At 46.4% G+C, this 11373-nt stretch overlaps 1 protein-coding gene across 1 annotated transcript in view; it reads right to left on the reverse strand.

Annotated features, from left to right (window-relative positions):
• Gde1 (glycerophosphodiester phosphodiesterase 1) overlaps positions 1 to 9720 on the reverse strand; it is an 18775-nt gene extending 9055 nt beyond the window's left edge. Inside the window, 2 exon segments of the mRNA XM_029531266.1 lie at positions 2265 to 2440; positions 9352 to 9720. Of these exon segments, the coding sequence (XP_029387126.1) occupies positions 2265 to 2440; positions 9352 to 9612 (437 nt within the window). The 5' untranslated portion in view covers positions 9613 to 9720.
• Positions 9721 to 11373: the final 1653 nt, after the last annotated feature.

Genomic DNA, 11373 nt, shown 5'->3' on the forward strand with positions numbered 1-11373 from the left:
AAAAAAAAAAAATCACATTAATTCATTTATTTTTTAATTTTTTTTTTCAAGATGGGGTTTTCTGTATAACAGTTCTGGCTGTCCTGAACTTACTCTGTAGACTGGGCTGGCCTCGAACTCACAGAGATCTGCCAGCCTCTGCCTCCTAAAGTCATGAACCATCAAACCTGGCTTTTGAATTTTTTTTTTCTTTAAGGGGGGGCACATATGCATGGCACATATGTGGAGGTGAGAGAAAAACTTCTGGACATGGGTTCTCTCCTCCCACCATGCCCTGGGTTCTGAGGATGCTCAGGATGTCAGGCCGGGTGTTAGCTGTCTCAGTGCCCTGAACCTGGCATCCTCCTAACGTCTCTGTTTGTAATACTAAAGCCAGCTGCTGCCCTCAAACACAGAAGAGCAATGAAGTGTCTGTTATCAGGAAGAGCAATTTCATTAGTGGGCTCTGGAGTTTCAGGCTAGCGATATTCTTTCCAGCATCCAGTACAGTTGGCCTTGCTGACTTTCTTTTAGGTCTGAATCATTTTACAGAGGTTAGACCTTCATCACTGGGTCAGATAATCAACACTCAAGGAGCACTGGCCACTGACCAGGGAACGGACGCAGCATTGAACACAACAAGCATAGGCCTTTATTATCAAAGAAGATAGGGCCTGAAGAGCTGGCTCAGAAGTTAGGAGCACTGACTGTTCTTCCAGAGGACCCAAGTTTGAGTCCCACCTCCTGCATAGCAGCTCACAACTGTCTGTAACTCCAGTCTTAAGGTATCCAACTTCTCCTGACCTCTGTGGGCACCAGGCATACATGTGATAAATGACATACATGCAGGCCAAACACCCATACACATTAAAAAACAAACAATCAAGCAAATAAATAAGTAAATAAATAAACAAATCAATAAATCAATAAAAAGAGGATAGAAGTGAAATCTAAACAGTCCTATTTCAAAGCCTATCTCCTGGTGTTTCAATTCTCAGGGTGTGGACAGCTATCAGTGCAGGAAAGGGAGGGGTCGGTGACTCAGGTAAGACACACTGAGTCAAAGGCAGTGAGTGGTGGGAACCACTTATCCTCCAGAGTATTCAGAACAGAGTATGGATTTATAAGAGAACCTTCTGGAACATCTTATAAAGTTAGCTCTGAACATCTGTCTGTGCCCCTGTGTGTATGTGCTTCCATACAAACATACACAGATGATGGCATTTGATACCATTAGAGGACATCATCTAGTTAGAAATCTAAACACATCTCCCAGTTTTACAGGGTTAAGAGACATGAAGGACAACCAGAAGCAGTATGGTAGGCTCATGCTTCTTTTTAACTGAAACTGGAATATCAAGATTCTAATCTTGGGCCAGGCGTGGTGGCGCAGGCCCTTTAATCCCAGCACTTGGGAGGCAGAGGCAGGCGGATTTCTGAGTTCAAGGCCAGCCTGGTCTGCAGAGTGAGTTCCAGGACAGCCAGGGCTACACAGAGAAACCCTGTCTCGAAAAATCAAAAAAGATTCTAATCTTGGTTCTTATATGAACTTATTGTTGACTCTTAAGTAGATCATTTAACTTTTCTAGATTTTTATGTAAGCAAAATGTAATTACGTGGTAGCTACCTATGATTTTTAGGTGTAAATATTCATCTCCACTTAAGTAAACAAGTTGGCTCTTCAGTGCTGGCCCACGCAGGAGCAGAACACTGCTGCTGATGGGGTAGTGCGGCCTCAGGGTTTACGAGGACTCTTCTACTCCTTACATTCTACTCCTCATAAGTTGGCTGCAAGATCTAGTGAGCTGGTTAGTGGGGGAGATCACTTGACCAGCAAGAGCATTGGCAAGCCATTGCTTTAAGCCTTTGACTCCAATTTAAAGGATGGCAGAGAGTAAGTTTCAGTTAGAAGCTAGAGCATAGGCAGTACTCCCCTGAGAGCGCTGCAGCAGCTGGGTACGCTGCAATGCACATGGTAAAGTGGACACACAGCCAGCACTTGGGAGGCAGAAGCAGGGGATTTCTGAGTTCAAGGCCAGCCTGGTCTACAGAGTGAGGACAGCCAGGGCTATACAGAGAAGCCCTGTCTCAAAAAAACAAAAAAAACAACAACAAAAAAATGTACACACAGTGCTTCTGTTGCTGCTGGTGTGTACTTACTACTTAGGAAGGAATAAGTCGGAATGAAAAAACTCTCCCCGAACAGACATACTTAGAAGGTGCCAGTGCCTACCTGTAACCACCAGTGATGGCTGAAGGACCTGGTAATGATGTCAGTGACTCACCTGAGTCTGTGATTTGCTGCAGGGTTAAGCTTCCTAACTTGTTCAAATGTCAGATCACATAGTCGGCCAGACCCGTCTGTTGTCCTATCTACTGTGTTATCGTGCATCAAGACAGGAACTCCATCAGAAGTAAACTCGATGTCCAGCTCCACACCTGTTGCTCCATTCTTAGCTGCCTTAACAAAAACATCAACAATATTAATGTCAATAGCTACAGATACCATTTTATATCTAAACATGAAAGAAAAGCAACATGGCTGCTGAAGGAGACAGCTGTCCTTACAGATCTCTGTCCCTTTCCTCTTCTAGGCCACTCCCCAGATGAACCTGTCTTCCATGGGTGCTAATGCTGCCTCAACCTCACACTTGTCAAGTCCTTAAAACATCCAGTCCTGCTCTTCACGCCGCCATAGCAGGAGACCGAGGAGACTTCTGACACCAAGTGTTTTCTGGCCATGGTGGCTTTGTTCATTAGACAAACTCGACACTTTGCTGACTTGGAAAGGCTGGTGACTGCTCTGTGTTCCTTGTAACCCAGCTATTCCGCAATTCTGGCAGACACAAAATCAATCAGGAGGGTTGGTTTAACCTCCTCCGCTCTGACAAACACCAAGACTGTGCATAGGAGACAACTGTTTGATCATGTCTGGAGCACTGGCTGTGGTGTTACAAGAAGTTGATAAGCATAATAAAGTACATTTGAATTTATGTAAAAAGAATTTAGGCCCTATGATGGTTTGTATATTCTTGGCCCAGGGAGTGGCACCATTGGGAGGTAGGGCCTTGTTGCAATAGGTGTGACCTGGTTGGATTATGTGTGTCACTGTGGGTGTGGGCATAAGATCCTCACCCTAGCTGCCTGGAAGTCAGTCTCCCACTAGCAGCCTTTGGATGAAGACAAAGAACTCTCAGCTCCTCCTGTGCCATGCCTGCCTGGATACTTCCATGCTCCCACCTTGATGATAAATAATGGACTGAACCTCTGAACCTGTAAGCCAGCCCCAAGTAAATGTTGTTTTTTTTATACGACTTGCCTTGGTCATGGTGTCTGTTCACAGNAGTAAAACCCTAACTAAGACAGGCCCCCACTATAGCTCAGTGGTGGAGTACCTCTGTCTTGTATGCAAGAAAATAAATAATAAAATCCCAGCAGTAATTTAGAAAAGCCCTCATGTGTGCCTCATTGGCTTCCTCATTACAATGAGCACAGGATATGCTCATTATGATCATAGTCTTTTGGTTCACTGCAAATGTACAGTACAGAGTAAAAAGCCTTAACACACATATTAATGGAAATGATAAAAATGACAACGATGATAAAGTTATAAGAGTTACTATTTATTAGCCTTTTCTAGTTTCCAGGAATTACTCAGTTTTAGATTTTTTTTTTTCAGGGTTTTTATAGCCCTGGCTGTCCGTGAACTCACAAAGATCTACCTGTCTCTGCCTCGCATGTGCCACCTTGCCCAGCAATTACTGTGCTTTAAATGTACGTGGTTGATTCTTATAATAAACACTATTAAAATCAAGTAATACTAATAGCCCATTGTGCAAATGAGGAGACTGAGCCAATGACTCAAAAGTTTGCCTAGTACTGCACACTAGGATGTGGCAGTGGCCGCACTCTCAGCCGATGTGACTTTATACTAACAGCTGCAAGAGTGACTTGCTGTTGCCCCCTTACAGGCTTTACGTACTCAGCCCATGGTGAAGTACCCGTGAAGGACACGCAGTACTGTGCTGTGCAGTAAACACTCCACACACTTACCATGGCTGTGCACACTGTGCCCCTTTAAGCATTTAAAAGGGCAGATTCGCCATGGTTACGTTCTCTGTCCCTTTAAGCATGAATTTCAAAGGTAATGAGTCGGATTTACCAGTCACGTTTAAGGGCAGAGGTTTTTCTACTTTATTTCAATATTTCTCCACCCTCGTGCTATAGTTATACATCTACATATTCTTTCAGTTTCACTCACATGACCACAAACCCCCTCAATCCTAACCCCATCTCCGGCTATGTCACCTAGGTTGGGGTACTGTGTACCCTAGCCTCAGCTTCCTCATTCAGATGGCATTTCTATGACACTCCACAGAGTTGTGAGGATGTGGAAATCTCACCTGTAAGGAGCTTGGTACCAGCTTAGAGCTGCCATCCCTCACAAGCTGTTGTGACAAGAAAGACAAGCTCAATGATCATCACTCTTAGAAAGCTTCCATCCAGCCGGGCGTTGGTGGCGCACGCCTTTAGTCCCAGCCCTTGGGAGGCAGAGGCAGGCGGATTTCTGAGTTCGAGGCCAGCCTGGTCTACAAAGCGAGTTCCAGGACAATCAGGGCTATACAGAGAAACCCTGTCTCGAAAAACCAAAAAAAAAAAAAAAAAAGAAAGAAAGAAAGCTTCCATCCACACTGTGACAATGCCTTATAATATTAAAGACTACAACCTTCTTAAGTTAAAGCTGAAATGTACCACACATCAACATGGGTTATGTTTTATAACAAAATCACAGCTCAGTGTATACACGAATTTCTTTCTCTGTAACACAAACAATATCCTTATTTCTAGACATGCTAGACATTGCACTTTTCTTCACTAGGGTTATTTGGTCACTGCACAAATAAATATGGTGAGGCAGTATTTTAAGACCACTAACCTCTACACCCCCCCCTGCTCTCATTGTGCTGGGGATCCAGTCCCACATCTTGCACATGCTATCACTGACTTATTCCCTCCACCCTTGGTTTTTAGAGGCAGGATCTCACCATGTAGTTTGAAATGGTCTTGAACTCACAATCCTCCCGCCTCTGTCTCCTGAGGGCTGCAATGATAGATGCACCACTACACCTACCTATGGTCTTTTAGACAGTTTATTAAAACCAAACCAAATCAAAAATAAACAAACAAAAACAAATCCACAAACCCTACGAAGGTTATTCAGAAAACAGTTTCTGAGAGCAGATGACCACACACAATTTGCTTTGCCCTTGGCTCTAACAGGAAGATATCCAAGGTAGGAAGGACTCTTCCATGCAGGAGAAACAGCAAACACAAAGCAAAGGCCTCGGGTAGGAAGGAGGCAACGAGGTGAAAAAATCCACACTGCTACCCAAGCCGCCTACCCCTCCCTCTCTCTCTTTTTTTTGATTTCTCTGGGTAGCCCTGGCTGTCCTGGAACTCACTCTGTAGACCAGGCTGGACTTGAACTCAGAAATCCGCCTGCCTCTGCCTCCCGAGTGCTGGGATTAAAGGCGTGCGCCACCACGCCCGGCTCCTACTACCTCTCTTACAGTTAGTGAAGACTCATTCTAGCCTCAATGTTCAGCTTCCTCCTGTGCTCACAATAAGTGCTGCTGATTCTGTGCACATGTGCATGCTCCTGTGTGTGTGTGTGCGCGTGTGCGTGTGCGTGTGCGTGTGCGTGTGTGTGTGTGTGTGTGTGTGTTAGGCGAGCAGACTGACCAGCAGAACCCAACTAATCCGTGAGCACCAGACAACAGCTGCCTTAGCCTTCTGGAGGCCAGGCTTCCACCTGCACTTGGGAGGTAAGAGAGTAAGTCTGCTCACTGGGAGGAATTTGAATCTGGATGTTCAAGCACAAGAAGCCCCACAAACCCCTGACGAACACTGGGAAATGAGAACAGAGAGAGCAGGGCCCTGAGAAAGGGGAAGAGAGAAAAAGTCAGGGGCTGGGAGGGCAAGTCACTGCTGGGCACTACAAAACAAACAAACAAACAACATGCAAAAAGACAGACAGGAAAGCAGAAGAGAGCAAGGGAGCTTGGACTTATTTTTTTTTAATTGCAAGCAGAGGGTTTTTGTTTGTTTGCTTTGTTTTAAAGAGAGGGAAGGATACAATGTAACTTCCCCAGACAGGGTTTCCCTAAGTAGCCCTGACTGGGTTGGAACCTGCTATACACAACTAGGCTTGTTTCAAATGCACAGAAGCTACCTGCCTCTGCCTCCTAGGCGCTAGGATAAAGACCTGCACCACCACACCCAGCTAGACTCTTTATTTTTAAAGCCATTCTCAGTCCAGATGGAGTGGACTGTGGGCACAGTTGACAACTGTATTTCTTTGCCACTATATTTAATAGTGTGTCATTAAAAAAATATTTAAAAATTATTTTAATTATAAGTGTGTCTGTATGGGGGTATGTGGGTGCCAGTGCAGGTCTCCGTGGAAGCCGGAGGTGTGGGTTCACCTGGAGCTAGTTATAAGCAGTCCTCTGTAAGAGCAGAGCATCACTCTTTAATTGCTGAACCTCCTCTCTGGCCCATTTTTGTGGCATTTCTTTTTTATTTTGGGGAGTTGGGAGGAGTGTTGTTTTGAGACAGGTTCTCTCTATGTAGCTCCTGCTGTGGTGCAAAGTTCTATGTAGACCAGGCTGGCCTCAAACTCACAGAGCTATGCCTGCCTCTGCTTCAAGAGCTTGGTGATTAATGGTGTGCACCACCTAGCTTTATTTTTTTTAAATATTCATTTCACATTTAACTACTTTTCTTTGTTAACTAGCATATTTCTTACCAGAAACTTATCAGTCATCAGTCAGAACAGCTTTGTATTTAGAATGTCTAAGAATACAATTTTGTTTTTGTTTTTGTTTTTTTTGTTTTGTTTTTCGAGACAGGGTATCTCTGTATAGTCCTGGCTATCCTGGAAACTTTGCAGACCAGGCTGGCCTCGAACTCAGAAATCTGCCTGCCTCTGCCTCCCGAGTGCTGGGATTAAAGGTGTGCACCACCACGCCCGGCTAAGAATACAAATTTTGAGCTGCAAATGTACAAAGGGAAGCAGAGATCAAGACAAAACCCAAATCTGATGGAGATCCTGACTTTCCAAGTCAAGAGGGAGGTCACAGCTGTGTGCATGTGACAGCTAAGGGCAGTCATAGCTAAAAAGATGGTCCTCAATGACCTGCCAGTCCAGCCGGCCGAACTACCACATTTCATTTCCTCTTCAGGCGAGGAGACTGTCTGGTGCAATGCTGGAGACCTGTAATTTCCCCTATGATGTTCATGGGACAGAGAATTGCACCCTACTTCCGTCACAAGGATGACACGAGTATTCATTCTCCCTCACTCATTTAATGTGACTGACATCCAGGCACACCTAGTCTTGGCCACATTCCACTGTCAACACTCAGGAGCACTCTGTGCTCAGTTAACTCTGAGCACTCTTCAAGGCAGCTTACATGAACGTAAGCAGAGACGCAGGCAATGACCAGCATGTGCTTCTCTCCTCCGCTAACTCAAAGGCTGTCCTCCTACTGTCTTTCTCTCAGACTTAATTCTTTCACCTTTATTCTGGAGGACATCAAGCCATCCTTAGATTCCTGGGAAATAGCCCCCACACGGAGTCTCCCTAGGCTTTAGTGTGTACAGATCAGCCTGTCTCCCTGTCACCTCCTTCACAGATGTCACTGTCCTTTTCACTTTACAATTACATGGGGAAACTGAGGTTAGGGCTGAGGCAAGGGGGCCCTACTCGCTCTGATTTTCTTTGTTACAGCTAAAGGACAGAGTGTTGGATAATAAGCAAGTTACTTAAGCTGGACAAAGAAAACAGCCCACACTCAACTATCTGGGAAAACATTTTAATCTTTTCCAGAGAGCATCAAGTCATCCAATCAGAAGGCCTTATGCTGGAAGGAGCTGTGTTGTCTTGGAGTCACAGTTTCCCCACCTAGCCTAGGTCTCAAAGACATGGGAAGGCCTGATGTACAACTGTCTAAAAGCTCAAATATGACAGTACATGCCTTAAATCCTAGCGCTAGGGAGGCACATAGCCAGTTTCAGAACAGTCAAGGCTCAAAAAAAAACCAAAACAAGCCAGGCAGTGGTGGCGCACGCCTTTAATCCCAGCATCTGGGAGGCAGAGGCAGGTGGATTTCTGAGTTCGAGGCCAGCCTGGTCTACAGAGTGAGTTCCAGGGCTACACAGAGAAACCCTGTCTCAAAAAACCAAAACCCAAACCAAACCAAACAGACAAAACAAAGCAAAACAAAAAAACAAAAAATAATAAAAGCTGTAGTATTTGCATATGTCCTATACCCTTCAAGTCAACTCTTGGCATTCTTCCGTCTAAAACAAGTTAGCTATGTAAGCAGTTAAGGTGTGAATGTCACTCCACACACTTCTTTCATGCTATTTTTTTGATCTACAATTAAATCCACAGATGCAAGGCCAACACGTATGAAGGTTGACTGTAGTGCACAGAAGTCCATAATCCACTGAAATGCTTTTGCCATGCAAGCTGACATTAATCTGAAAACAGAAGGCTTCCAAGGGCAAAGGGCTATGAAAATTCTCCTGGGTGCCAAGTGGAAAAAGGGAGGCAAATATTGACAGAGGAGTCTGACTGCCAGGGTTGACGACTATGATGAAGGTGTATTTGGAAAGAGGCCATAAAGATAATATCCAAGTAATGTAGAGGACAGAAATAGACCCTGTGATAAGGGTGATTCAGAATATCTTGCTAGGTGGTGGGTGGTGGTGGGTGTCTTTAGTCCCTGCACTTTAACCCCACCAGGCAGGTGGATCTGAGTTGAGGCCAGTTGGTGAGTTCCAGGACACCCAGGACTACAGAGAAACCCTGTCTCGAAAAAGAGAGAGAAAAAAAATCCCATTTACTAACAAGAACCCATTTGACCTGGTTCAGCCATACACTATAGTTTGTTCTGCTCGAAGCCAGCACCACGTATAAGCCTGTTGTGTTGTTACCTTACCACTCCAACATAAGCCTCACCTCAGGACCCTCGCACTTGCCATCGGCATGCTGGAACACTTCCCACTGATTCCAACCTTGTAATTCTAGTTCCAGTTCCCAAATATCTAGTTAATAGAAAACTACTTCTGCTACATAATGCACTGCCCCACCCTAAAGTAGCCTCACATGTTATCTGTCCCAACCCAGATGAAAGCCCTGTCAAAGGAGTCGTGCCTGGCTGCCATCCCAGCGTCTGACACATACCAAGTCTTACAATTACCCGCGGAATTCTAGAAATAGCAGAAGTGGGAAGGGATGCGGGGCCGGGATGCGAAGGAGAGATGTCAGCGGCGGAGCAGGCCCGAGGCGTGCGCGGGGCTCACCTGCCGGATGGCCGCCAGCGTGTTCTCCGGCGCGTCGTGGCTGCCGCCGCGATGGGCGATGGCGGACACGCGGTCACGGGGCTTGAGCACCTGCAGGGCCCGGCGGGACGGCACCGGCTCGAAGCTGAAGAACCGCAGCAGGATGTAGAGACTGCCGGTGAGCACGCAGGCGTTGAAGGGGCTGCGCGTCACCACCAGCAGCAGCACCAGCACGAAGGAGAAGGGGCCCAGGAGGCCGCCCTGGTCCTCCCACAGCCACATGCCGGTGCCTGCACCGGCACGGACCGGAGCCCCGGACCTGCCGGGCGACGCGTAGACGCCGAGGTACTGGCCACAGCCGGAACCCTCCGCTGGGAGCAGCGCTGCACAATGGCGGCGGCGGACCCATCTCGAGAAAGAGCCCGCCCTCCAGCCAATCAGAGTCCCGGAGCTTCAGCGTTGGGGGGACGGAACCGCTGTCATGGCAACAGGGGCAGGCCCAGGCCCCAGGCCTGGGTTCCAAGAGCGCTCGGGGTTACGTAAAATGAGGACAAGACTTTGACCCTGACCTTCAGACTCCATCTTGCTAGGAATCTCATTGACAGTAAAGATGCATTCACCTCCTTGTGTGACCTTTGTGACTCATGGGTTTATCTTAAGGATTGTGGTTCTTCTCAGTGTGCCCAGAAAGCCACCTTAAATCTCATTTATTGGGCTGGAGAGCTGGCTCAATGATTGGGAGTACTGGCTGCTCCTCCAGAGGAACTGAGTTCAATCCCCAGCCTACATATGTTAACTCATTTCATTCCAGAGGCTCCAACACCCTTCCTTCTCTGGCCACTGTGGGCATGGTATATAACATTTTATTAAAAGAGAGAGAGAAGCCGGGCATGGTGGCGCATGCCTTTAATCCCAGCACTCAGGAGGCAGAGGCAGGCGGATTTCTGAGTTTGAGGCCAGCCTGGACTACAAAGTTAGTTCTAGGATAGCCAGGGCTATACAGAGGAACCCTGTCTCAAAAAAACAAAACAAACAAACAAACAAACAAAAAAAAAAACGAGAGAGAGAGAGAGAGACAGAGACAGAGACAGAGACAGAGAGAGACAGAGAGGCAAGATGGGGTACTAGCCATATGACGGATATAGTATGGAATAGAGTTTATTTAGGGCATGGGAGGGGAGTTGAGAGAGTAGAGGCAGAAAAAGGCAGAGGAGGAGGGGGAGGGGAGGCTGGCAGGGAATTTGTGAAGAGAGAAGGGGAGAGGGAAATGGGGAAGAGAGGGAGAAGGGCAGGGAGTAAGAGGATAAGAAGATAAGAGTGAGGAAGGGACAATCTCTTTTTTATAGTGAGTCTGGCATACCTGGCTGTTGCCACATAACTGTGGGGTGGAGCCTTGAAGGAATGCAAACACTGTACTTGTGTGTTGCATAAACACACATATGCATACAAACACACACACATAAAATAAAAATGTAGACCAGGCAGTGGTGGCACAGGCCTTTAATCTCAGTGGATTTCTGAGTTCGAGGCCAGTCTGGTCCTCAGAGTGAGTTCCAGGACAGCCAGGACTATACAGAGAAACCCTGTGGGGGAGGGGGGAGAAAAAATTACCTCATTTATTGAAAGAAAAAGAGGGTAGGAAAAATTTTCATAGAACTGCCTAAAATGTAAGGAGAGCCACTAAAACACAGCATAGCTACAGCTAAAACAGAGTAAACTCCTAGTAAACTCCAGCTCTGTTTCATATTGGCTCATCTGAAAAATCTTCCCTGTGAGCTGGGAGTGGTGTTGCACACCTTTGATCCCAGCACTTGGGAGGCAGAGGCAGTCAAATTTCTGAGTTCAAGTCCAGCCTGGTCTACAGAGTGAGTTTCAGGACAGCCAGGGCTACACAGAGAAACCCTGTCTCGAAAAACAAAAACAAAAACACAAAAAAATCTTCCCTGTGGTGAAGTCAAGAATCCTGTTTTCACCTGAGTAGAAGTCTTTTGTAAGAATCAATTGACAGCCACAGTGCTCAGTGTCTCTGGTCCACACTCCACT

Source organism: Mus pahari, chromosome 1, assembly GCF_900095145.1.
Source record: "Mus pahari chromosome 1, PAHARI_EIJ_v1.1, whole genome shotgun sequence".
Classification (NCBI taxonomy): Eukaryota; Metazoa; Chordata; class Mammalia; order Rodentia; family Muridae; genus Mus; species Mus pahari.